At 39.3% G+C, this 24463-nt stretch overlaps 1 protein-coding gene across 1 annotated transcript in view; it reads right to left on the bottom strand.

Moving 5' to 3' along the window:
• MCCC2 (methylcrotonyl-CoA carboxylase subunit 2) overlaps window positions 1-24463 on the bottom strand; it is a 66120-nt gene that overhangs the window by 5061 nt on the left and 36596 nt on the right. The window contains exons 8-16 of the mRNA XM_054489899.2: window positions 22502-22566; window positions 19634-19733; window positions 19430-19525; window positions 12570-12642; window positions 9773-9849; window positions 7387-7453; window positions 4415-4571; window positions 3488-3602; window positions 887-972 (exon numbers count right to left, since the gene is read on the bottom strand). Of these exons, the coding sequence (XP_054345874.1) occupies window positions 887-972; window positions 3488-3602; window positions 4415-4571; window positions 7387-7453; window positions 9773-9849; window positions 12570-12642; window positions 19430-19525; window positions 19634-19733; window positions 22502-22566 (836 nt within the window). The remainder of the gene's footprint in view (window positions 1-886; window positions 973-3487; window positions 3603-4414; window positions 4572-7386; window positions 7454-9772; window positions 9850-12569; window positions 12643-19429; window positions 19526-19633; window positions 19734-22501; window positions 22567-24463) is intronic.

The raw sequence follows: 24463 nt of genomic DNA, 5'->3' as shown, positions 1-24463 counted from the left end.
TGGGCTCAAGCAATCCGCTCGCCCTGGCCTCTCAAAGTGCTGGGATTATAAGTATGAGCCACTGTGCCTGGCCTGATTTTCTTTTCTCTCCCCTCTCCTCTCCAGTTTGCCTTCGCCAGCATAAATTACAACATAAGCTAATTTTACAAGATGCAGAAAGAGTTACTTTCTTTTTTCCATCTGCCCAAGGGATGAAAGGAAGACATGAAGCTTAGATTAGTCTTCAGAATGCAGAACACTAAAGTTGTTGAAGAAAGATGTGAAAGCAGGCACCAGCAGGTCTTCAGCTGGGACAGGCGTGATAATTTATTACCTCATTAAGTGGTATAAGAAACAAACAGAGCCAACAGCGGCAATGGTCTGTGAGGTAATTATTTGGCGCTGACACACAGACCCTGGCGGTGACTAATCACCTTTCAAACGTACAAGCATACTTGTCAACAAATGCCAGTAAGTGTTCAACCAATCTCATGCTTAAAATGGGGTAAAAACAAAATGATCAAGGAGAGGAGTTTTTAAGCAAAAATTAGAACTACTGAAGTAACACAGCCAAGCTTATAACTCATTCTCGGCTCCTAGCATGGCCCACCTCGGGCTGCAGGACCCCTCCAGGCCCCAGACACCTCAACTAGGGGCAAGACAAGGGAAGCAGGAATCAGACCAGTGGTGGTGAGTCCACAGCGCAGGGATGCTGGGAGGAGGGGTGGCATTTCAGCAGTAGCCATTCACATTGTAAAGAAACAACAGTACAAAATTAAGTGTGTCCAAATGTTATTTTCTAGTTCCTATGAATGCTGGACCATCTCGACTACATAGAGCTCTGTAAAGCTGTTCCCCTGACTGCCATCTGCACCCATCAGAGAGTTAGTGATGTTCTGGCCCCCACCTTGCACTGGAATAGTAAGGGTTTCCTTCCTCTTCAAACTTCTTAATGATGGGCTCTTTTAAAGCCGCTTCATCAGCACTGGAGAACTAAAGGAAAAGAGGCCATGAGTAAGTCAGCTTCAGTGAACAACTGGCCCTGTTTAGATCATCGCAATTCAAAAGAAACAACAGATTTCATGAATAATAATGTTACATCTAACATGTGCATGGTGATGTATAAATTACAAGTGATCATTAACATACATGCTCTCACCTAAGACATGAGTATCAAGTTAGTGCCCCATCCCATCTCTCCTAACAGAGACAATATCCTGAGGCTATTTCACGTAAGGTGAAAACCCAGGGTACTGTGTATCACAGCAAGGTACAATAATAGATGTGAATTATACAACCCAACAAAAGGGCTGCATTACACTTAGCAACCTCCAGTTAAGAACGTGGAAAAGTATGAGATTCTCATTTAAAATAGCCAAAATTTAAAACTTAAGCTTAAATGTTTAAGCTTAAAGGGGTAAAATACCAACCAAATCTTGAATAACCCTTTCAGTCAAGTTCCCAGAGAACTGAGAGGTATTTTCCCCTAATTAAGAATTTCACAGCCTTCCCATCAGTATTACAAGGATCAAGTGATAATTAATTCAGATGTAAAAATCTTCAGAACTTAATTTGAAACCCTGAAAAATACTTTCAACTCAAAAAGCAACTCGACACCAGAAACAAAGACTTATTTCAAATGAACTCTACCTTCTTTTATGTAAATATGCTAATACCTTAATATCACTTTCTAGGTCATGAATTCTGAGGGAGAACCATTAACACACTGTGCTTTCTTTTCCTATATAAAAATGAATGAATTCAAGTATCTGTATATTGAAGTAATCAAAGAACAACTACTTAATAAGAGATCACCATGCTAGGCTTCACAGAGTTTCAGACATGTCTTTGAAGTATCAGGTAGAATTTCATATCCCACCTCCCCCACCCACACCCCCACACCCCAACCACTCGCACAAAAGCAAAGCTATCTGTTTCCTTTGATACTAGTAGGTACTAAGTGAATCTGAAACCTCAATGTAAGTCTCCAGAGTTCCGAGTGCTTGGAAAAGACAACTAGGGATGTGAGGCATGGGTGGATGCATTCAGGGAGGCAGTACCTCACTCCACAATCTAGGTGGAAGACCTGATGATTCCTGCACAGAGCAGACAGGGCTCCCTCCATTCCATCCCTTCCCATAATGAGTCAACAGTGCACCTAAGCAACTTCAGGAACACACATCCATCATCTTCATACTTGGTGCTTACGCAGGAGTTAAAAGTTGTAACTAATAAAAATTAATGCAAAATTTCAAAACAATCTCCAACAGAGACACAAAGAAAAGAATTCATTTTAAAAGCAGCCACTTGCTGATCTGCCTTTCATCAAGTTTCCACTGCCCTTTCCATTTTTCTTCATTTATACACAGGATAATGTTATTCAATTCTCAATAGATGACGGAGCCCTCCCACTCAGGGTATCCTTAACAACAATCTAAAAGTAAAATAGAAAGAACAAAATTCTGCTGCTTTTGGTCATAAAATCAAAGTAGTACATCAGACTTATTTAAATCTCACTAAGTACAAATGACTAAGAATCAAACATCTTTATGCCTCAGATACTTACTGTCAGTTTCTAAAGTGTTTTCTTGGCTGGGCACGCTGGCACACACCTGTAATCCCAGCACTTTGGGAGGTGGGCAGATCACTTGAGGTCAGGAGTTTGAGAGCAGCCTGGCCAACATAGTGAAACCCTGTCTCTACTAAAAATACAAAAATTAGGCCGGGCGCGGTGGCTCAAGCCTGTAATCCCAGCACTTTGGGAGGCCGAGGCGGGTGGATCACAAGGGCAGGAGATCGACACCATCCTGGCTAACACAGTGAAACCCCGTCTCTACTAAAAATACAAAAAAATTAGCCAGGCGTGGTAATGGGCACCTGTAGTCCCAGCTACTTGGGAGGCTGAGGCAGAAGAATGGCGTGAACCTGGGAGGCGGAGCTTGCAGTGAGCCGAGATCATGCCACTGCACACCAGCCTGGGCGACAAAGCGAGACTCTGTCTCAAAATAAATAAATAAATAAATAAATAAATAAATAAATAAATAAATAAAAATATAAAAATCAGCCTGGCGTGGTGGCACACACCTGTAATCCCAGCTTCTCAGGAAGCTGAGGCATGAGAATTGCTTGAACCGAGGAGGTGGAGGCTGCAGTGAACCGAGATTGCGGCACTCCACTGCAGCCTGGGTGACACAGCGAGACTCTGTCTCAAAAATTTAAAAAATAAATAAAAATATAATAAAAAAGTATTTTCTTGGAAATTCTGAAACAATTTTAAATGGCCACAAAGAAAGTACCCCAAATGAAATGGCTTTAAAAAGATAAAGGACAGAAATCATGTGATTTGCTGGAACAACTTTCAGGGAGGCACAGTCTAAATATGGCCAGGCAGCGTGCGCCAGGTCCCCAGCCATGAACACCAAGGGCTTCCAGGCACGCTGCTCCTTGGCTCCAGGGTGTTTATGGTGAGAGGCAAAACCAGAGAGAAACAAGAGAAAACGACACCGACCTGCTTTCCTTCCCGGGCTCTTTGGTCCTTTGCTATCGTGGCCAACACATTGGCTGCCTGCTCTCCTCCCATCACTGAGATACGAGCATTTGGCCAAATGTAGAGAAATCTTGGGCTGGGGGAAAAAAAGAAAGAATAAACAAAGTAAGCCAATATACAACATAGATTTTCAGAGGCCCATGTTTGCCTTTTAAATTAGTGGTTCCTGATTCTGGCTGCACATTACAATCATCTGTGGAGCTTTCACAAATATACAAATGCCCGGAACACACCCCAGACTAGACTCCAGAGGAGAGGCCTGAGCACGGATGGGACTTCTAAGTTCTCCACATAATTCTGGGTATAAAAGTGTTCATAATATCCTCTCATGATCTATAGTCACGTCCTTTTTTCCATTCCTGATAGTGGTTATATGTGCTGTCTCTATTTTTTAGTTTAAGCATAGGATTATCAAGTTTGTTAAACTTTCAAACCAACCAACTTTGGGCTATACTGATTCTTCTATCTGATGTCTGCTCTTCATTATGTCCTTTCTATTTGTCACGGGTTTAACGTGCTGTTCTTTGAACTTCCCACAGATGAAGGCTTAGCTCACTGACTTGCAGTCTTGCTTCTTTTCCCATATATGCCTTTAAGGCTACATACCTTTCTCAGAGCCAGACTTTAGCTGCACTGCACAAATCTTAATGTGTGGCATTTTCGTTATCAGTCATTTCAAGTATTTCTTGACTCCCATTGTAGATTTCTTCCAAATAACACCTTTGGCATTAAATTTCATTTCACCCCTCCAGATGATACAAATTACGGTATAATTGATTGAGATCTGGGAATGGCATTCTATATTTCAAATAAACCTGAAATAAACTGACCATGTATTTTATATTTGAAGCACATTTCTTTGTTTCAGAGAAAATCATGATACCCTACCTATACGCTCTGCCACACATCCCATAGTTTCCGGCTCCGTAAGAGCCCCCAGTGATGAGGGTTATCTTAGGCACTTGGGCACAGGCCACAGCGGCCACCATCTTGGCGCCATCCTTGGCAATTCCTTCAGCTTCATACTCTCTACCAACCATAAATCCTGAGAGAAAGATCAGAAAGAGAGCCTCTGGGTGATGGGATTAATATGCGGAACGCAATTCCACCAAAAGGACATCTTGTTTTACTAAACTCATTTTACTAAATGCCTCTCGCCTTAAGAAAATGTTTATATGTGAAACATACTGTTAAAAAGTTTGCTTTAAAAGGACAAAATAAAATTTTCTCTAATCACTTTCTAAATTTTATTAAAGCAGTTCATCTGGATGCACACAGAAACCTTCAAACAATATGAGGATGCAATCTATCTTCAAGAGATGATCTCGGCTGGGTGCAGTGACTCACCCCCATAATACCAACAATTTGGGAAGCCTAAGCGGGAGGATCACTTAAGACCAGGCGTTTGAGACCAGCCTGGGCAACAAAGCAAGACCCTACCTCTATTTAAAAATAAATAAATAAAAATTTTAAAAAAGAGATGATGTCAAAGAAGCAGCTTGATGCTGAAAAGAATGTGACATGGCTAGTTAAGGACAAAGTGCTGTGATGAGCCCAACTATGAGGGCTTCAGCCTTCACTGACCTGGTTTTAAAACAGACTGTTCTTTCTAAAGTGATGCTTTGAAACTTTGATGACATGAAGATGAATGTTTCATAGAGATGCTAACAGTCCCTACCAGTGACTCAATAGCAAGGTTAAAAAAACACTATTTTTCCATTTCAATACAGGATCCTTCTATTTCTTCAAGCCCCTAGCTCTGTGGAGGCTGCTCTGCAACTTCACTGCCTTCCAGAACTTGGGTTCCTCTTTCTCTGCCTTATAACACTGAGTCGGGCTTCGCTTGTCTCCTTACCCCGCCAGTCTCCAGCAAAGGCATTTCTTCCATCTGTGGACCTGCAGACTCACCTGCCTCATTGACTGCCACTATCCCTGGTTTGCCAAACTCCAGTATCTGGTCATCCAATTCAACCCAACCAGTTCCTCCAGAGCACGTGTGCCTTCTGCAGTCACCAAAGGAATGGCAGCACAGCCCTTTACTTGGCACCATCTGCTTCCTGCAGCTATCCTACTCAGCCGGACCCTCAGAAAAGCTCAGAAACTCCTCAATCTCCCCAGCCTTGACTCCACTGTAACATTCCCACCATACCTACTTCAAATATCAGCTGTCTTCAAGTTCTCACCCCACCCAACCCGACCCACCACCCCTCTATTCTCTGGAGGGGATCCTGCCTTCAAAAAGAAGAGTGAGGCATCTCACTTCGCTTTCTCAAATCCTTCTCCTTCCCATCTTAAGAAAACTGCATAATCATGCTCCCCATCTTCCTTTACTCTTGAAGAAAAAGGAAAAAATCAGAGGTACTCGAAGACTGTCACTGAACCTTCTTCTCTTCTCTCAGGGGTGTTCTTATCTATTCCCACAGCTTTAAAATTACCTCCATATTCTGATGATGTCTACATTTGCATCTCTACCTAAAACACCTCTCCTGTGCTGAGACTTATTCACCTGCCTACTATATGCCTCCAGGTGAATATCACACAGGAACCTCAAATGCAATGCTGAAAAACTGAACTCAACCCAACAGGGCCAAAACAAAACAAAAATGTAGATATCTTCAAACCACAGAGTTTTAACTGCCTGGTGGTTAACAATCCAGGAATCATTATTAAAAACAAGAACTCTGGTATAGTTAGGCTTCAGAATCCTTTCTATCTGCCCTTTTACATAAGTTGCCACGCAGGACCCTCTTAGGCTGCCATTTGGATATCACTTCTCTCAACACTCATCTAACCAAATATCATGAACCTAAGTAGCTCACAGGATGAAGATGCTTTAGCACCAGTACTATTTCAAGCCCTGTTGACTGCCAAGAGCCTGACTCTTCCTTCTCATAGAAGCTTGCATGATCCCAACAACTACTAAGAGCCTCTCCTTCCTTTGAAGCTGAGGTAGCCTGGGATGGGGGAGGCTGTTTTCTGCTAACCAGCATATCTGAGTGCCCTGTATATCTCAGACACTCTGCAACATATAATGAAGGATACCAGAGAATCAGAGAATTCACTCTTAAACTGTAACAGACCTTAAAAATCAATTTATCCACCATGTTAAGGTCATCTCTGGAGTAAAGTCCAGAGAGGTGACATATCTCACTTTGATCATACCATTCTTTGGGGCCAAAACTCAAATCCCCAGACTTTGGTTCAGGGTATACACATACATTTTAAAATGATGTTACTTCAAGTAGAATTAACTGTACAATAAAAGGGAAGACCGTAGCACGTGCCTGAAATCTTGAGGAGGAAAAGGGTCCTAGGAAAAGCATGATGCTCTCTGCAGTGATCAGATCATGCTCCTGCTGCTTTCTGGGTGTGTGGCTGTGCACACACAGGAGTAAAGGTGGCCATGTAAATGTTGATCATGTACATAACTCAGAAATAGCTTCGCTTAGAAAATATGGATAATCAGCCAGGTGTGGTGGCTCGTGGCTCACGTCTGTAATCCCAGCACTTTGGGAGAACAAGGCAGGCAGACTGCTTGAGCTCAGGAGTTTGAGACCAGTCTGGGCAACATGGTCTGGGTGAAACTACATCTCTACAAAAATACAAAAATTAACCAGGCATGGTGGCACATGCCTGTAGGCCCAGTTACTTGGGGGAAAGAAAATATGGATAATCTCCTCAGAATATTTAACATGCATGAAGAAAAGTGCTAACTCTTAAAGGGCCTCCAGAAAGAGAATGTCCAGTAGAACTTCCTGCTCTGATGAAGTGGTCTACATGTGTGCTGTCCAATACATGAGCCACACTGATGGTACAGCTCTGGAATCAATACAACCAAACTGATTAAGCTATTTTCTTACCAGTAATGTTTTGAAGGAACAGCAGAGGAATATTTCTTTGGCAGCATAACTGGACAAAGTGAGCACCCTATAAGCAAATAACATAAAAATCTTTTTAAAAGGGAATTAACTCTATTATCATCATGCATTCTACAAACACCACAACTTCAGCCAAAGACAAGAAAGAATACTCCCCTTTAAAATTTTTTCTTTTCTTATTAATTTTTTTTTTAAAGAAACATGGTCTCACTCTGTTGCCCAGGCTGGAATACAGTGGCATAATTATAGCTCACTGCATCCTCAAACTCTGGGCTTAAGCAATCCTCCTGTCTCAGCCTCCCGAGTAGCTGGAACTACAGGTGTGTGCTACCACTCCTGGCTAAGAATATCCTTTGTTTGGCTAGTCTTACCTTATAGAAAGAGTAACAATAATAGTACAGTGCTACTCCATTATCAATAGGATATGTAGCTGTAGGTTTGTACTACACTGGTTTTGCACAATCACCTGTATAATCACTGGCACATGGCTCTAAGACTATTGTTGCGTCAAGGATGAAGTCAATCACTAACATTGTAAACAGCAAGTGAAACTTAAGTACAGAAAAGAAAGAACTGATGCCAGTGAGAATTGCTGAACTCTGCTATATGACAATTCTCTAGCTCTCTACTTTAGAAAAGCCAGAATATAAACCCTCCTGGGATATGAAGATGACATTTCCATTTTGACGATCATCTGAAATTCTTTAATGCATCAAGATTATAGTAAATATATCATCCTTGCCAACATTCCCCAGATAAATGGGATTTTAGATTAGATGAGTGATAGAAATCTTCTAACCTTGAGTTTAGGAAATTATTTAGTGATATAAAAATACAACTATTTCTTCCCTAAAGATTGTATGAGTTAGGAAACTCTTATAAACCATTTCCTTTATGTTTTAATCTATCTGAATTTCTCTTTACCTCTGCTGGAAATGCCTTGTCAGGCACAAAATTGCAAAGTAATTGCTCGACTTCAATATGACTACGTTTACAAGAATAAGAAAATCACATAGACCTTTGGGGCTTATTTCAACAAATGAAACGTCAGGCTGAGGCCAAACATAACTCCTCTGGGGTTTATTTGTGCCAAGCTGACAAATAAAGCCAGGCAGAGTTCGTTTGGACTCAGTCTGACATTTCCTCTATTGAAATAAGTTATTATATATTCATTAAAAGTCATTATTTCAGGAATATCTAATATTTTGAGAAATACTGTCTATATACTATTAAATGAAAACACGCAAAACCTCTCTCTATATAGCACATCAATTTTTTAAAAAAAGGAATCTATTAAGAAAAAATAATAAAATGTTACTAAAAGCTATTTCTGGTATAATTATAAGTGATTTTTTATTTTTGTTACTTTTAATTTCTTGTTCTCATTTTATAATCGAGTTGAAGGAGTAATAATAAATAGCAGAATACAGAAACCAATTTTATTGATAAAAAATTTCACCAAAGACAAATTCTTCCTCAATTAGGGTATGAAAGAGCTTAACTGCCTATTACCTGCATCAGTAAAGAGACCTTTTACCCTGTTATTTCAAGAGAAAAAGCAATACTAAACATATTTTTTCTTAATGAAACATTTTATTTCCTGAAGCAGTTTGGTGAATTAAAATTTTTTTAAAAGACATTTTTATCAAATAAGTATATGAATTACATTTATCCAAGTTTAGGTAAATCTGAGACAATATATGAAATCAAATAATAACTAAGCCAAAAGATATTCAAGAACTCCCTCTTTTTTCTGATGTCTTGGAGGATTGAATTAAATAATAATAATAATAACTAAAAAGAACTTCCTTTTTTAAAGCCACGGGTCTGGTAACAAAGACCCACTATTCTCATTTCCAAAAAGCAAAAATACAATAAAGTTAAAGTGATAATGGGATAGAAGAGAATAAACAGATCATGTCTCAGAACCACCTGAACCACCTGAATCTTTGAACCATGAGACCTCTGAGTCCCTCCAGGACATGAAGCACTTTCAGGACAAGTATTCTCTATCATCTGAGAATATGTACATGTCCTCTATAGCAATTATAACTCAAGTATCTTAGGAGAATTTTCCTAAAATGAGTACATTTTTAATAGTGCTCCAGATGGTTCATCACAGCATGTTAATGTAAACCACCATAAAAACTGTTTCAAATACTAATGTACATGCACATATATATACATGCATGCACACACACACACACACACACACACACACATGCCCGTGCACACAGTGTTCTGGTTGCTGAGGCATCTAGTTAAGCATTTTTATACTTTTATACAATAAATTTTAACTCATTATTTGACCTTCAACGTTATGTTAAATTAAAACAGAAGATCTTGAAATATTTTTAACAGTACTTGCCTTTTTTGCAGATTCAGAAAAGAGAACTCCGTTGTTTCCAACGATACCTACTGGGTACCCAAATATTCGAGCAAATCCTCAAAAGAAAATTCAAAGATTTATGTTTTGTGCTTTTCCAAGGGCTTCTAATTCACAAGAAAGAGGCATATTTACACATTCTTTAATATCGATCCAAGTTTAAAATGCAAAGAGATTTTGTCTATGGTATAAAACAGCTCATGTCACAATCTTCTTGTTCCTGAGGTCCTAGACTCTGGGTTCTTTTGCTTCTAGAAAGGGTCATGATACATGTAGAGTTATCCATTTGTCTTGATTGATTTGGTTAAATAATTGGCTTAGTGTATTATCCATTTATTCATTTAATATATCTGAGTGTCTAGTATGTACCAGACGCTAGGGATACTATAAAAATATCATTTTTAATATCAAAATAATTATTGAAGAAAAATGAACAGATAAGAGACAGTATCAACACACTGATAAGCCAGAAAACTGAATTTTTTTTTGAGACAAGGTCTCACTCTGTTGCCTAGGCTGGAACACAGTAGCACAGTCATGGCTCACTGCAGCCTCAAATTCTCAGGCTTCAAGTGATCCTTCCTCTTACCTCAGCCTCCTGAGTAGCTGAGACTACGGACACTCACCCCCACACCCAGCTAGTTTTTGTATTTTTTGTAGAGATGGGGTTTTTCTATGTTGCCAGGCTGGTCTCGAACTCCTGGGCTCAAGTGATCCTCCCACCTTGGCCTCCCAAAGTACTGGGATTATAGGCATGAGCTACCACGCCCAGCCTGAATCTTTAAAGATTTGTTTTTTTTTTTTTCTTCTTTACTCTGGCTTTGTCTGAATTTATGACTTTTTAAAAATCATCATGTCAGGGTCTTTTTCTGTCGCCCAGGCTGGAATGCAATGGTGAGATCATGGCTCACTGCAGCCTCAACCTCCCGGGCTCAAGTGATCCTCCCACCTTGGCCTCCCAAGCAGCTGGGACTATAGGCCCCAGTAGTCACTACACCTGGCTAACTTATCATGTTTATTTAATGTGATACAATGAAACACTGATTTGATGGCCACCTACATGTCTTTCAGTCCTAAAATCCCAGCCAAAAACTTATGCAGTACATCCTAAATGGCACTGCCACTTACAGAAGCAACTCAGAAAGGGGTAAACTTCCAAAAAGTCCAGCAATCCATTCTTAGTCCTGCTTCACTGCACAAAGACATGGGAATTTAACACATCACTCACTGGAAAGATGCTACCCCTGCAAATGTGCAACCCTGTTAACTACTTAGATTCAACCCACACTAGGCCCCACTTAGGGATCTCCAGGAACAGACAGGATGCACTGAGTAGGGAACATGTCCCCACACTACTAGGGACACCCGTAGAGGGAGGGTCTTCACCAACTGCCTGATCCAAACCTGAGTTACAAACGGGAAAGCACAGTGTCCAAGAAACGACTAGAGGCTACACATGGTAAGTGCTGAGGCAGGAGGAAACCCTGAGGAACTTCCAGAGACATTTGAGACCCAGAAAAATCTGTCCTCCCCTCTCACCTCCTCACCCTTTATGCCTCCCACCTTCTTATTCCTCCCACCCTTCTTATCCGCCACCCCCACCCCCACCCCCCACCACCAGCCTCTCATTCCCTTCTTCTCCTTCTCACTCCCCTTCTCTGTCCCTAAATGTATTTGAACTCCAGTACAGTCAAGAGATGGAAGAAACTAGGTTGCTATTCTAGGGTACAAGAGTGCCACAGGGCTTTTAGCAAGTAGGAGGCAAATCCATAAAAGCAGATGACAAAGACAGCCCATCCATCTTTAGAGAAAGCAGAAACGGCTTTGACTTGTTTTAAACTGCTACACAATGACTGTTACATTCTGAACAATTTGGTGACAAATCCTGTCTATATATCAAACAAAAAGCTTTTAATCACTTAAACACCTAAGTACAAAAACATAAATTTTGCTCCCAGTGTGAACCCTTCTTTTGTTCACAAATCAAACTAGGACAAAGTACTGTGATTTATCCTTAAGCCTCAATGTATATTTGCAATTTGGATTTCTGTAGCTAGTTTTTTTCCTACTCTGGTATTACCTTTGACTAACTACTATATTTTCAAGTTTTTTATGAACAAGTAAAATTCACAAAATTTGTTCTTCCATTTGTCCCAAATAGATTATTATGGGTCTAGCATCTATCTCAAAAACTTTTCTTCAAAGGCCTATCAACTAAACAGTTTAGATTTAAAAAATTAACCTTTATAAACATCCTTATTTTGTTTTTCCTGACGTGATATACTGAATTCTCAATCTAGTGTCTGCATGAATCAGCTTAAGACCTACACAGAGGCTATGAGACGGTTTAACTCACTATATCCTTCTGGGAAGCTAAACACAATATAAAACTTCCTCGTTGAATCGGACACTAAAGAACAAAGGAAACAGTGCTGAAATTTTCAAAATAATTATTGCTATACAGAAAAACAAAAAGAACTACAAGTATTTTCTACTAATTTTACTATAAGAACCTTTTTATACAACTAATGTCACAAAGTCACAGATAGGGACCCACACCACAGCATGTAGCTATTAATACTTTAAACTATTTGGATCCATGAAGCCATTAAGCTACAAATTATCTTTATAAAGCAGTTCCTTTTGAAAACTGGCTCACACATTTGTAGGGCTCTCAACAACAAAGCCCATGTCAAGTGTATCAAAGTCTTGAAACAAGAGATTCCTGATTTTCAAAGCAGCAGAAAATGTTCGTATTTTCAATTCTTCACCTTTATACCTGTAACTAATGTGTCTCCATAAAAGGCCTTGAACTCAGTGAATCTGCTTCCATCCACGATTCTAGCAATGACCTAAGAGGAAAAACAACAATGGCCTTGAGAAATTATATTACAAAAGAATTTTTGTATTAAAGTTACTTATAGGAAAACAATTCACAGTGAAGTTGTCACTTTCACAAAATTTCACACTACACAGAAAATCTCACTAGAATTTCATTTGACATGCCTGGTTAATGCCCTGAAGTCATTCTGGGTTCTGATTTTATACTTCACTATACAAGCAACAGCACCATGCTGCATGCAAGAAAAGCAGGAAAGGCTCCAAGGGCTGGTTGCTAGACTTAGAGCTTCAAGGACTGTTCGAATGCACCGGCAGAGGTTCAGGGATGCAATCAGAAAGCTGGGTAGAGACAGGGCTCAGAGTCAAAAGACACAGGCTCCAATCTAAGGTATCAGGTATGACTGGTATGCCCTAGAGTAAGTCACTTCACCCCTCTGAGTCTCAGTTCTCACTTCTGGAATGATGGAACAGAAGAGCTGTGAAGATATGATCTACTTGTAAGGAAATAGGAACCTACAAAAATCATGCTGAGAAGAAAAGCCAGCTCTGACTCCCAGCTCTCCCACTGAGAAACTAGAAAATTCTTTAAGCTTCAGTTTCCTCATCTGTTAAAAAAAAAATGTAAAAAGTGCTAACTATTCCTTTCAGCAAGAAATAATAAATTAGAAAGAAAATAAAAGGATAAACAGCACTACCAGTTAACACGGTAGAAAAAAGACAAATAAAAAAGTAAAAAATAAAAATAAAGGGCTAACTAAAGCATACTGCCAGGCTCTCATTAAAGTGTAGCTATCACTATTATTAAGCACTTAATAAAGACTCATTGATTCTGAATCTGGTATACTTGAAGGAAGGATCATCCACATATGTATAAAGGAGTGGAAATTACTAGTTTATCCCTGGGGCTTATCATTATATATCAGGACTACTGTAAGGAGTTCTAAACATGAAGCGTATTTTCAATTTCAGAAACTATTTTAGATGATACATACTATTTTTCTACATAGTTTGCACTTCCCTTTTTCTGTTTGCCACATCAATCAAAATCTTGTTTTGTATGATGCAAAGGCTGAAAACTGAGTGAACGCTTCCCAACATCTTTCTCGCCATCAAGTAAAAGTTTACTCTGAATTATTTTTTACTTCTTTTCCTAAAAAATCCACTAATATAATGGGAATGTAACAGTTATCTGTTTTGGGTGCTATATACCTGTAAAAATTGTACCTTTAACAAGCAATCAACACGCAACAACTATCATTCTTCCACACAGAGATACGGCTGCTCAAAGGGCACAGCAATCTAGGACCATTTAGTGAAAAACTATGTTGTATTTGCATCACAATTAACACCACCAGGCCACATAAAATACATTCACTTATCTTCACAAAAAATCCATAATGTCGAGAAAGCGAAAACAGCCTTGTTGCTGATATGGAGAAGGTTTGAGTAGTCTGGATAGAAAATCAAGCCAGCCACAACATTCCCTTTAATCCAGAGCAAGGTCTTAACTCTTCAATTCCCTGAAGGCTTGGATAGGTGAAGTCGCAGAAGAAAAATTTGGAGCTAGCAGAGATTGGTTCATGAGGTTTAAAAAAAAAAAGCCATTTGTACCACAAAGGTATAAGGTGAGGCAGCAAGTGCTGATGTATTATAGAAGCTATAGCAAGTTATCCAGATGATCTAGCTAAGATCATTGATGAAGGTGGCTACATTAAACAACAGATTTTCAGTGTAGATGAAACAGCCTTCTGGTGGAAGAAGATGCCACCTAGGACTTTCATAGCTGGGGAGAGGTCAGTGCACGTCGTCTGAGGACAGGCTTACTCTCTTGTTAAAGGCTAATGCAGCTGGTGACTTTAAGTTGCAGAATTATCCTAAATCTACTCTGCCTGTGCTCTATAAATGTAACAGCAAACCCCGGATGACAGCATATGTATTTGTGGCATGGCTTAATGAATTTTTAAGGCCACTGTTGAGACCTACTACTCAGAAAAAAAGATTTCTTTCAAAATATTACTGCTCACTGACAATATACCTGGTCACTCAAGGCTCTGACAGAGATGCACAAAGAGATGAGTGTTCTTTTCATGCCTGCTATTATAACATCCACTCTGTAGCCCATGGAGCAAGGAGTCATTTTTACTTTTAAGTCTTATTATTTAAGAAATACATTTCCTGGGCCAGGCGTGGTGGCTCACACCTGTATTCTCAGCACTTTGGGAGGCCAAGACGGGTGGATCACCTGAGGTCAGGAGTTCAAGACCAGCCTGACCGATATGGTAAAACTCTGTCTCTACTAAAAATACAAAAATTAGCTGGGAATGGTGGCGTGCACCTGTAATCCCAGCTACTTGGGAGGGTGAGGCAGGAGAATTGCTTGAACCCGGGAGACAGAGGTTGCAGTGAGCCAAGATTGCGCCACTGCACTCCAGCCTGGGCGACAGAGCGAGACTCCGTCTCAAAAAAAAAAAAAAAAGAAATACATTTCCTCAGGCTATAGCTGCCATAGATAGTGATTGCTCTGACAGATCTGGGCAAAGTAAATCGAAAACCTTTTGGAAAGGATTCACCATTCTAGATGCCATTGAGAATATTCACGATTCATGCGAGGAGGTCAAAATATCAACATTAAGGATATTTAATTAAATTAAAGATACTGGAAGAAGTTGATTCCAACCCTCATGGGTAACTTTGAGGGGTTCAAGATTTCAATGGATGAAGTCACTTCAGATGTGGTGGAGATAACTAGAGTTAGAAATGGAGTCTGAAGATGTAACTGAACTGCTGCAATTTCATGTTCAAACTTGAACAGATGAGGAGCTGCTTCTTACGAATGAGCAAAAAAAGAAGTTTCTTGAGATAGAATGTACTCCTGGTGAAGATGCTACAAACACTGTAAAATGACAACTACTGACAACTACGGATATAGAGTATTACATAAATTTAGTTAATAAAGCAGTAGTCAGGTTTGAGAGGACTGACTCATTTTGAAAATTCTACAGGCGCGGTGGCTGACGCCTGTAATCCCAACACTTTGGGAGGCCGACGGGCAGATCATGAAGTCAGGAGATCGAGACTATCCTGGCTAATACGGTGAAACCCCGTCTCTACTAAAAATACAAAAAATTAGCCGGGTGCGGTGGCAGGCGCCTGTATTCCCAGCTACTCGGGAGGCAGGAGAATGGCGTGAACCCGGGAGGCGGAGCTTGCAGTGAGCCGAGATCGCGCCCCTGCACTCCAGCCTGGGTGACAGAGTGAGACTCCGTCTGAAAAAAAACAAAGAAAGTTCTACCCTGGATCAAATGCTAGCAAACAGTATTGCATACTACAGAGAAATATTTCATAAAAGCAAGAGTCAGTCAGTGTGGCAGACTTCATTGTTGTCTTATTTTAAGAAATTGCCACAGCCACCCCAACCTTCAGCAACCTCCACCCTGATTAGTTGGCTGTCATTAGCATCAAGGCAAGACCCTCCACCAGCAAAAGATGATTCACTGAAGGTTCAAATGATTGTTAGCATTTTCTAAAGCAATAAGGTATTTTTAAATTAACATATGTACTTTTTAAAGGCAAGGTGCTCCTGCACACTTAACAGACTACAATATAGTATAAATATAACTTTTATATGCTCTGGAAAACCAAAAAGTTCATGTGACTCACTTTATTGTGATATTAACTTTATTGCAGTGATCTGGAACTGAACCCACAATGTATCTGAGGTGTGCCTGTGCTTTAAAATGTATTTCACACACAAATGACACAAATTCTAACAATTGTTGACTCTATGAGGTTCACATACAGGTGATCATTGTATTCTTCTTTGAACATCTCAGCATATTTGAAAATTTCTTAGGAAGAAGGGGGGAAATGTTAAAATTTCCTAGACTTATACATAGAATAATGTATCTTTAAGCTGAACTTAAAAGCTGTAACTTTAATACATTTTTTTAAAAAGAATGTATTAATTGGCCAGGTGTGGTGGCTCGCACCTGTAATCCCAGCACTTTGGAAGGCTGAGGTGGGCGGATCGCCTAAGGTCAGAAGTTCGAGAAAAGCCAGGCCAACATGGCGAAACCCCGTCTCTACTAAAAATACAAAAATTAGCCAGGTATGGTGGCAGGTGCCTGGAATCCCAGCTACTCAGGAGGCTGAGGCAGGAGAATCGCTTGAACCTGGGAGGCGGAGGTTGTAGTGAGCCAAGATCGTGCCACGGCACTCCAGCCTGGGCAACAGAGCGAAACTCTGTCTCAAAAAAAAAAAAAAAAGATGTATTAATTAACTGTTGAATGGGGGATTAAAGGAAGCAGACAGATAATATGATACTATCCCCATTTCTAGAAGCAGAAAGCAATGTTCAGAGAGGTTAAATCCCAGGACTACTGACTGGGAGAATGAGAACTGGAACCCAGGTTTCCCAACTCAGATTCCAATGCTGTCCCACAGCTCCATACACTATTAAGACTTCCATATAAAGAGCTGGGCGTGGTGGCTCACGCCTGTAACCCCAGCACTTTGGGAGGCTGAGGTGGGAGGACTGCTTCAGCCCAGGAGTTCAAGACCAGCCTGGGAAACATGGCGAGACCTCATCTCTAAACAAAAAAACAAAACAAAACAAAAACATAACAAAAAAAAAAAAAAAGACTTCCATATAAGGCTTATTTGCCAATATAGAAAAATGTAACAAATTATATTCACAATAATGACCATGGATCAGCAAAAGGTAAAAGTCCAGGTTACTATTTAAGAAGACACAAGTCGGCTGGGCGTGGTGGCTCACACCTGTAATCCCAGCACTTTGGAGGCTGAGGCGGGCGGATCATGAAGTCAGGAGATCGAGACCATCCTGGCTAACACGGTGAAATCCTGTCTCTACTAAAAATTCAAAAAAATTAGCCAGGCGTGGTGGCGGGCACCTGTAGTCCCAGCTACTCGAGAGGCTGAGGCAGGAGAATGGCGTGAACCCGGGAGGTGGAGCTTGCAGTGAGCCAAGATCGTGCCACTGCACTCCTGCCTGAGCAACAGAGCAAGACTCAGTCTCAAAAAAAAAAAAAAAAGACACAAGTCTATCTTTTTAAAAAGATTTCCATTAAAATGAAATGAAAACAACATGAAGGCATGTATTTGTATCTGTCTATTTGTTTGCTTCTGTATCCCTGGCACCTGAAACAACCCCTGAATAGAATAAATACTCAATAAATACTGTGGATAAATGAAGAAGTGGTTACACGAAAAGGGTGACTTCTCAGCCAACCAGAGAACTTGGCTACCTGGAACAACTCATTTTTCTCTTTTATTTATTTATTTATTTTTATCTTTATTTATTTATTTATTTATTTATTTATTTTGAGACAGAGTCTCACTCTGTCACCCAGGCTGGAGTGCAGTGGTGCAATCTCGGCTCACTGCAACCTCTGCTCCCAGGTTCAAGCGATTCTCTTGTTTTGGCCTCCTGAGTAGCTGGGATTACAGGCATGTGCTACCACGCCTGGCTAATTTTTGTATGTTTAGTAGAGATGGGGTTTCACCATGTTAGCCAGCTGATCTCCTGGACTCAAGGGATCTGCCTGCCTCCGCCTCCCAAAGTGCTGGGATTACAGGCATGAGCCACTGCACCTGGCCCAACACATTTTTCAAGTACGTCAGAGTTTAAGTACCATTTTTTTCTGTGCTTATAATTAATTAAAAGTCAAACTAAAAACCTAATTTAAAAATTTACAATTAACTAAGTCACGTTTGCTAAAGTGACATATCACTTGAAGCTCAATAAAATCCAGGATTTAAGACCCACTAGCAATGCTGGGGTATTGCCTAAATAAATCCATACAACATAACGTTACATCCATCAATGCATCTAGAAAATAGTTACTGATTACTTACCATGTTGCCAAGTACTATTATAGGAATTAAGATCTAGCCGTAGAAAATATTTCATGAAGAATTTCTTAAGACATGGGAAAATGTTCATAATTTAAACTAGAAAAAGTAAAATAAAAAAATATACGTATAGACTATCTCAACTACATAAAAATGTGCGTATATACACATTAAGCTAAAACATCCAAATATTAGCCACCTTCTCTAGAGGGTGGAATTATATGCAATTTAATTTTTTTCTTTTCTGTATTTTCTATATTTTTCACAACTAATATATAATATTTTATAGTCAAGGGGGAAATATAATGTGAAATATTAAAACCTCCAGCACAGAATTTGATATTAAGATAATTTCCTAATTTAAAAACTACTCTGCCAACTATGGATACTAAACAAAATAAAAGACTGTATGCTCTAAACCCTAAAAGTTGTCCATCTAAATTACAGAATGCTATGTCGACAATGTGTAACCATAGCAACATTTTCAACTGTAATCAGGTCTAATCATTGCAAATGTCTTATTGATCTAAAAGGGTATGTTTTTTCTTCCAACAACTTACTGACATTTCATCCATTTCCCAAAATAAGAACAATGAAAAGAAATAGCTGACAATTGTTAAGTTGCCTTACATCATTCATAATGTGCACAGGACATGGAGTCTTACTTATGACCAAATCACACTTTTTGTGCAATGAAAACTTTCCAATCATTGAGGTCCCCCACTCCCCTCTTCTAGTATTTACTCTGTACCAGTGATATCTACAGTATGGAAAGGTATCATTGCCACATATGTCACTCCTTACTGAGATCCACATCTATTTCTAGGCATGAACATATCTTAACAAACTTTAGCTTTGAAAATAGATACACATACAAAGAGACTCACAGCTGGTCAAAAAGCTCACAGTTCCACTTTCACATACCTCTCGGACATCAAAGTTCCTCTTAAGGTTAGCACCAACTATTCCATACAATTCATCAGCAGGAAATAAAGGCTCTTCAGAAGGTTCAATGGTGACCTGCAGAAATATAGATCATGTTAACCTGTTTAAAGACATGATTTCAAGGTGCAGTGAGTCAAAATGCATTTCAGGAAAATAAAAGATATAAGAACATATCGTACTCACATCCAATTTCTTCTGATAATTTAGATTCCTCACAACCTTCCTAGTTAAGTGAAGGGCATGATGATCATCCAAAGCATAGTGGTCACTTACTCCAGACTTTCTACAGAATAAGCAAACTAAACTCATCAGAACAAGGAAAAGGAAAATAATTAAATATCTCAAGTCCCAAGTATCTTCTCTCATCTAAAGATGACAGCACTTTTACTTCTAAAACACTTAAAAAATTTATCATCTTTAATAAATGTCATCTTAAGTAGTCCTTTTAAGAACCCTAGCAAAACTGTATTCCCTTTGTTTTACAAACAGGAAAAGCTGAAGTACACATAAGTACCTTCACCTAAGACCACAAGTAGCTGCATAAGAACCCTCGCCTTCTATTTTCTAACCTTAACCTTCCTCTGCTAGACCAAGGGGCCTTGCTGACAAAGGCTTCTATTAAGTACTCATCCCCTGTACCTTAAGCAGAATTGCGTGTGATGAAGGCCAATCACAGATGGCACGCTTTCATGATGTAGTTGGTTACAGCATAAATTGTGTACATAACTGAGCTCCTAATGGAGATGCCAACTCTGGCCTCTCATTTCTGAGAGAACTCTGAGCCCCCTCCCTACAAAGTTACACTGACAGTAAGCCATCACAGGCAACAAATGAAAAGGCTTGAATACATTGGCCCTTGGATTATGGGTAAAAATCGGAACTGGTAAAACGGTTCTGTGGCAGGGGCCATGGAAGTTCCTGTTCAATTTCAAGTGCTGTGAATGAAGTATGGGCTTGCTCTGGTTATTAGTCCTGTCCCAATTAGATGGCCTGTTATTTCAATAGTAGATAAATGTAGATAAACTATGACTTTCTAATAAAGTATTTAAAACTCTGTAAAGTCAGGCAAAAATACATACTTGAAAAAAATGATTTGTTCATTTTATAAGGACTAAGCTGCTGCAATCTAAACTTTTATGGCTTGCCTGGGAAAACACCAAACTCCTTGGGAGACATATCTTAGAGCTAGGCTCTCAGTGATTTCATGACACTCTACTTTAGGACTGGGAGTTCCTGAGTAAAAGCAGAGACCATGTTTACTCCTTTTCATAGCCCACAGATGCCTCGCAAATGGTAGATCTTTTTCAGTTTATTTAATTTAATACAACATTTTATCATGTTATGACTGACCATATCTTTTAAATGCTTCACACATAATACCAGTTATAAATGCTGACTTATAACTACACTGTCAGAAGTCAAATAGAAGCAGAAGGAACAGCTTCTAAATCAGTAAGTATTTAAAATAAAATGCTTTTTTATGAAAACTGTCTAGTATTTACCAAAACAGCAGGAAAGGAAAACCTTTAATGAGACACTGTATATATAAGTCTTTGTGTCAAATTAGCTCTTAAGGATGACTTATGAGAGGTATAAAGATGCATTTGAGAGAACACAGAGCCACTTGTGACTAATAAATTTCATGGTACTTTCCAAAAAAAAATTCATCACCCCCAATCATTTCCTCACAATTTTAAACAGGTCATTATGAATATTATGAATAACAGTAATAGAGTTATTACTGTTATATGTAGTAGATGCTGTGTTATGAGGCAGGCACTATTCACAATTTTCACTTTATCTATGAGGAAATGAGATTCAGGTAGGGTAAGCAGTTTGTCTAAGTCCCAAGGGTAATAGGGGAGGCAAACGGAAGTTAAATTCCAGAATCTACACCCTTAACCTAATATATTACCTACAGCTTTACTTTTTTTAAATAGTCAAACTGCTTAAAAATTTAGTCCAGGTGCAGTGGCTCACTCCTGTAATCCCAGCACTTTGGAAGGGCAAGGCAGGAGGACTGCTTGAGGCAAGGTTTTAAACCAACCTGAGCAATACAGTGAGACACCTGTTTCTACAAAAAATAGAAATATATATATATATATATAAAAAACTGAAAAAAATATATATTTTTTATATATATATATATACTGAAAAAAAACCCTCCTCCTCAATTGTTTCCCAATTACTCCTAAAAAAAAAAAGTCTAAAACCTTTATTGAGCAACTATGATGACAAACAAGAAAATAATCATAATGGCAATCAACATTTATAGCTAACTTATCAAAAGCAGGTATAGTTTCATTCTAAAGCAATCCCCATGTATTGTATCTCACTGACTTCTGACAACATTCTAGGAGGTAGAGGGTCTTCTTACCCCTGCACTCTAACCTAACATGGTCAGGCCAACGATGTGACGAAGCCAGCTCACACCTAACTCACAAGAGCCAACTACGTGCATCTGTGTCTGATCCCACATAGAGGCATCATGTTGGCAGCTTGAAATCAGCCATGGTGGGATCACTCATACCACAGAAATTAGCAAATGCCACAAATCGGGGCTTTTTTTCCTCCCCAGAGAACCAGTTACTAAACATTTACCTGCACACCCCAGGGTAGACCCACCTCCTCTATGCTCTCCCTCTTCTCCTTTGTAAGCCTTATCACCTATCAGCCACATTTACATAATCTTGTGCAATTACTTGCAATTGCCCACCTCTCCGACTAGAATACAAGGTCCTCGAGGTCAAAGATAGTATCTACCTCTTATCTCAGGCATCCAGAACAGTGCCTGCTACATAACAGGTGCCCAATGAATGTTTGTCAAATAAATAAGAAACCTGTCTCTCCAGTCCTTCTTGGCTGATGCTCTAGCTTGGAAATGCAACTCTACAGTTCAAAGAATTGAACATTAAACCAGCAGATCAAGAACAAATAAACTGTGGTGTGCTCTGGCAAGTTTAGCACCAGAAACAAGTACGTAAAACTTCTTCTAAACAAACAAACAAAATGACACTCAATCCTGGAAAGAAACAACCATTTCTGTTTCACCTGCAATGAAGATCAGCACCTCCAAGATCCTCGGCGGATACTTCTTCCCCAGTTGCCGCTTTAACCTACAACAAGGATAAAAATCATCAGTGAAATCGGTCCATCAGACATATAAAAATGCTTCCCCAACATGCACAACTCCTCACCTGACTATACCTACACTTTTTCTTCAATAGAACTAAAGAACACTGTGCTTTCTCATTCATGCACCTAGGAAAACTGCAGACTATTATCTCTACTCTTACAGGTGAAAAACCTAAGCCCAGAGTCACAAAGAACTTGCTTATAGTCCATAGCAAGCAATGGAGTCTAATTCGAGCCCACACGTTTCCAGCTTGAAAGACCTGAAAGGCCATCCTCTTTCCCTATGTCATGCTGCCCTGACACATGTGGTCAAGCCTTTGTGTCTGTGTGTGTGTTCCTCCCACTGCCTGGGATCTCTTCTTCTCACCTACCTGACGAATTCCCACTTACCCTTCAAGTCCCACCTCAAGTTGCCTCCTCTACACAGCTTTCCTGACCCGCCCAGGCCTTCTCCATGGTATTAATAGAGGACTGCCTGCCTATCCACGGTCCAAGGGCATTGCACTTACACCTCCAACACGGCATGTGTCAAAATGTAGTTCAGTAATGTGCATGTATGTCTGTCATCTCCTCTATGCTGTGAATTCCTTGATGGCAGGAACTGTGATTTATTCATCTTTAAATACTCAATAACATGCTGAAAAATTCCATTTACTATCACAAACTCTGCATAGGAAAGAGAGGTAGGAAAAAAATCTCCAAGATTACCTAAACCTAAGATCTAGCAGAATGTGGCCAAAAAGAAACAAACCCCAGTAATAAATTAAGAATAACTTAATTATAGCCAGAGAAATTCTACCAGGAAAAAGAAAAAAAAAATAATTTAAGGCTAAATGCCAATCCAACCCCTTAGGAATTATTTATTGATTCCTACTTCTTTGAAGAAAAAGAAACAAATTAATCAACTAAGAAAAGCTTTTATTAGAATAATGAACATTAATCTAAAATATAGCACAGACAGGTTGAAGGTAAAGAAAAAGTATTTCTTGAGGGGAGCCCTGAAACAAAAAGAAAAAAGAAAAGAAAATACAGCATAGAAACAACTTATTACTCTCTACATCAAAAGCTTTATCTTAAATAAAATATCTCTCTGCAGAGAGAGTTAGTTAAAATTTTCACCTCCAATTATTCCACCCCCAGAACTAAATTCTTGGTTCTTTTCCTTCCAAAACATTTAGTGTAAAATAACATTCAGTCCAGACAATAACAAATTATAAGAGGTGTCTGGATATTTAAAGTTGCAAAAAGGAATAAACAACAGATAAATTATATTTATTTTCAGGGATCTGACTAATATCAACCAAAAAAAATAAGAATTTGTCATCAGTTAATATTTATGGAACACCCACGTTTGATAGTGTGATAGGTGCAAAGATGATAGAAGTCAAAGAGAAAATTAAAACAGCTCATTTGACTAAATGACAAGTTCAAAAGATAAACAAAAGACAGGAGAACAAAAAGCTCCTTCAAAAACTTTTCTTACTATCTGTTTTTTTCAACCACTCTAAGCTACTAAAAGCTACAGCAACTACACCCCACACTACGCGCAAACCCTTCAAAGCCCTTTCTCAACATTCAGTCAAGCGTGCATCAGAATTTAGAATTCTCTAAAGGATGAGGCTGCTGCTACTGCCTTTTTCTCCCCATGAACGTGGTCTTTCAAAGGTGGATTGCTGGATGGGGTCCAGTTCTCCAGTAGAACTTCAGGCTTCCGTGGCTGCCAAGTGGCTTCTTTATAATGTACAAGTTAACTGAATGGACATTGTAACTACTGACCCTTAGACAAAATCTTCTCTCTAAAACCTTTCGTGTTATTCCACTATTATGATCCGCCTGTATTTCCAAAAAGATGTTTTCAAATTGTAGTCATATCTTTAC

The sequence above is a fragment of the Pongo pygmaeus genome, chromosome 4 (genome assembly GCF_028885625.2).
Source record: "Pongo pygmaeus isolate AG05252 chromosome 4, NHGRI_mPonPyg2-v2.0_pri, whole genome shotgun sequence".
NCBI classification, from domain to species: Eukaryota; Metazoa; Chordata; class Mammalia; order Primates; family Hominidae; genus Pongo; species Pongo pygmaeus.
The sequence above is the reverse complement of the archived record's forward strand: the minus strand, read 5'-3'. Positions and strand labels throughout refer to the sequence as shown.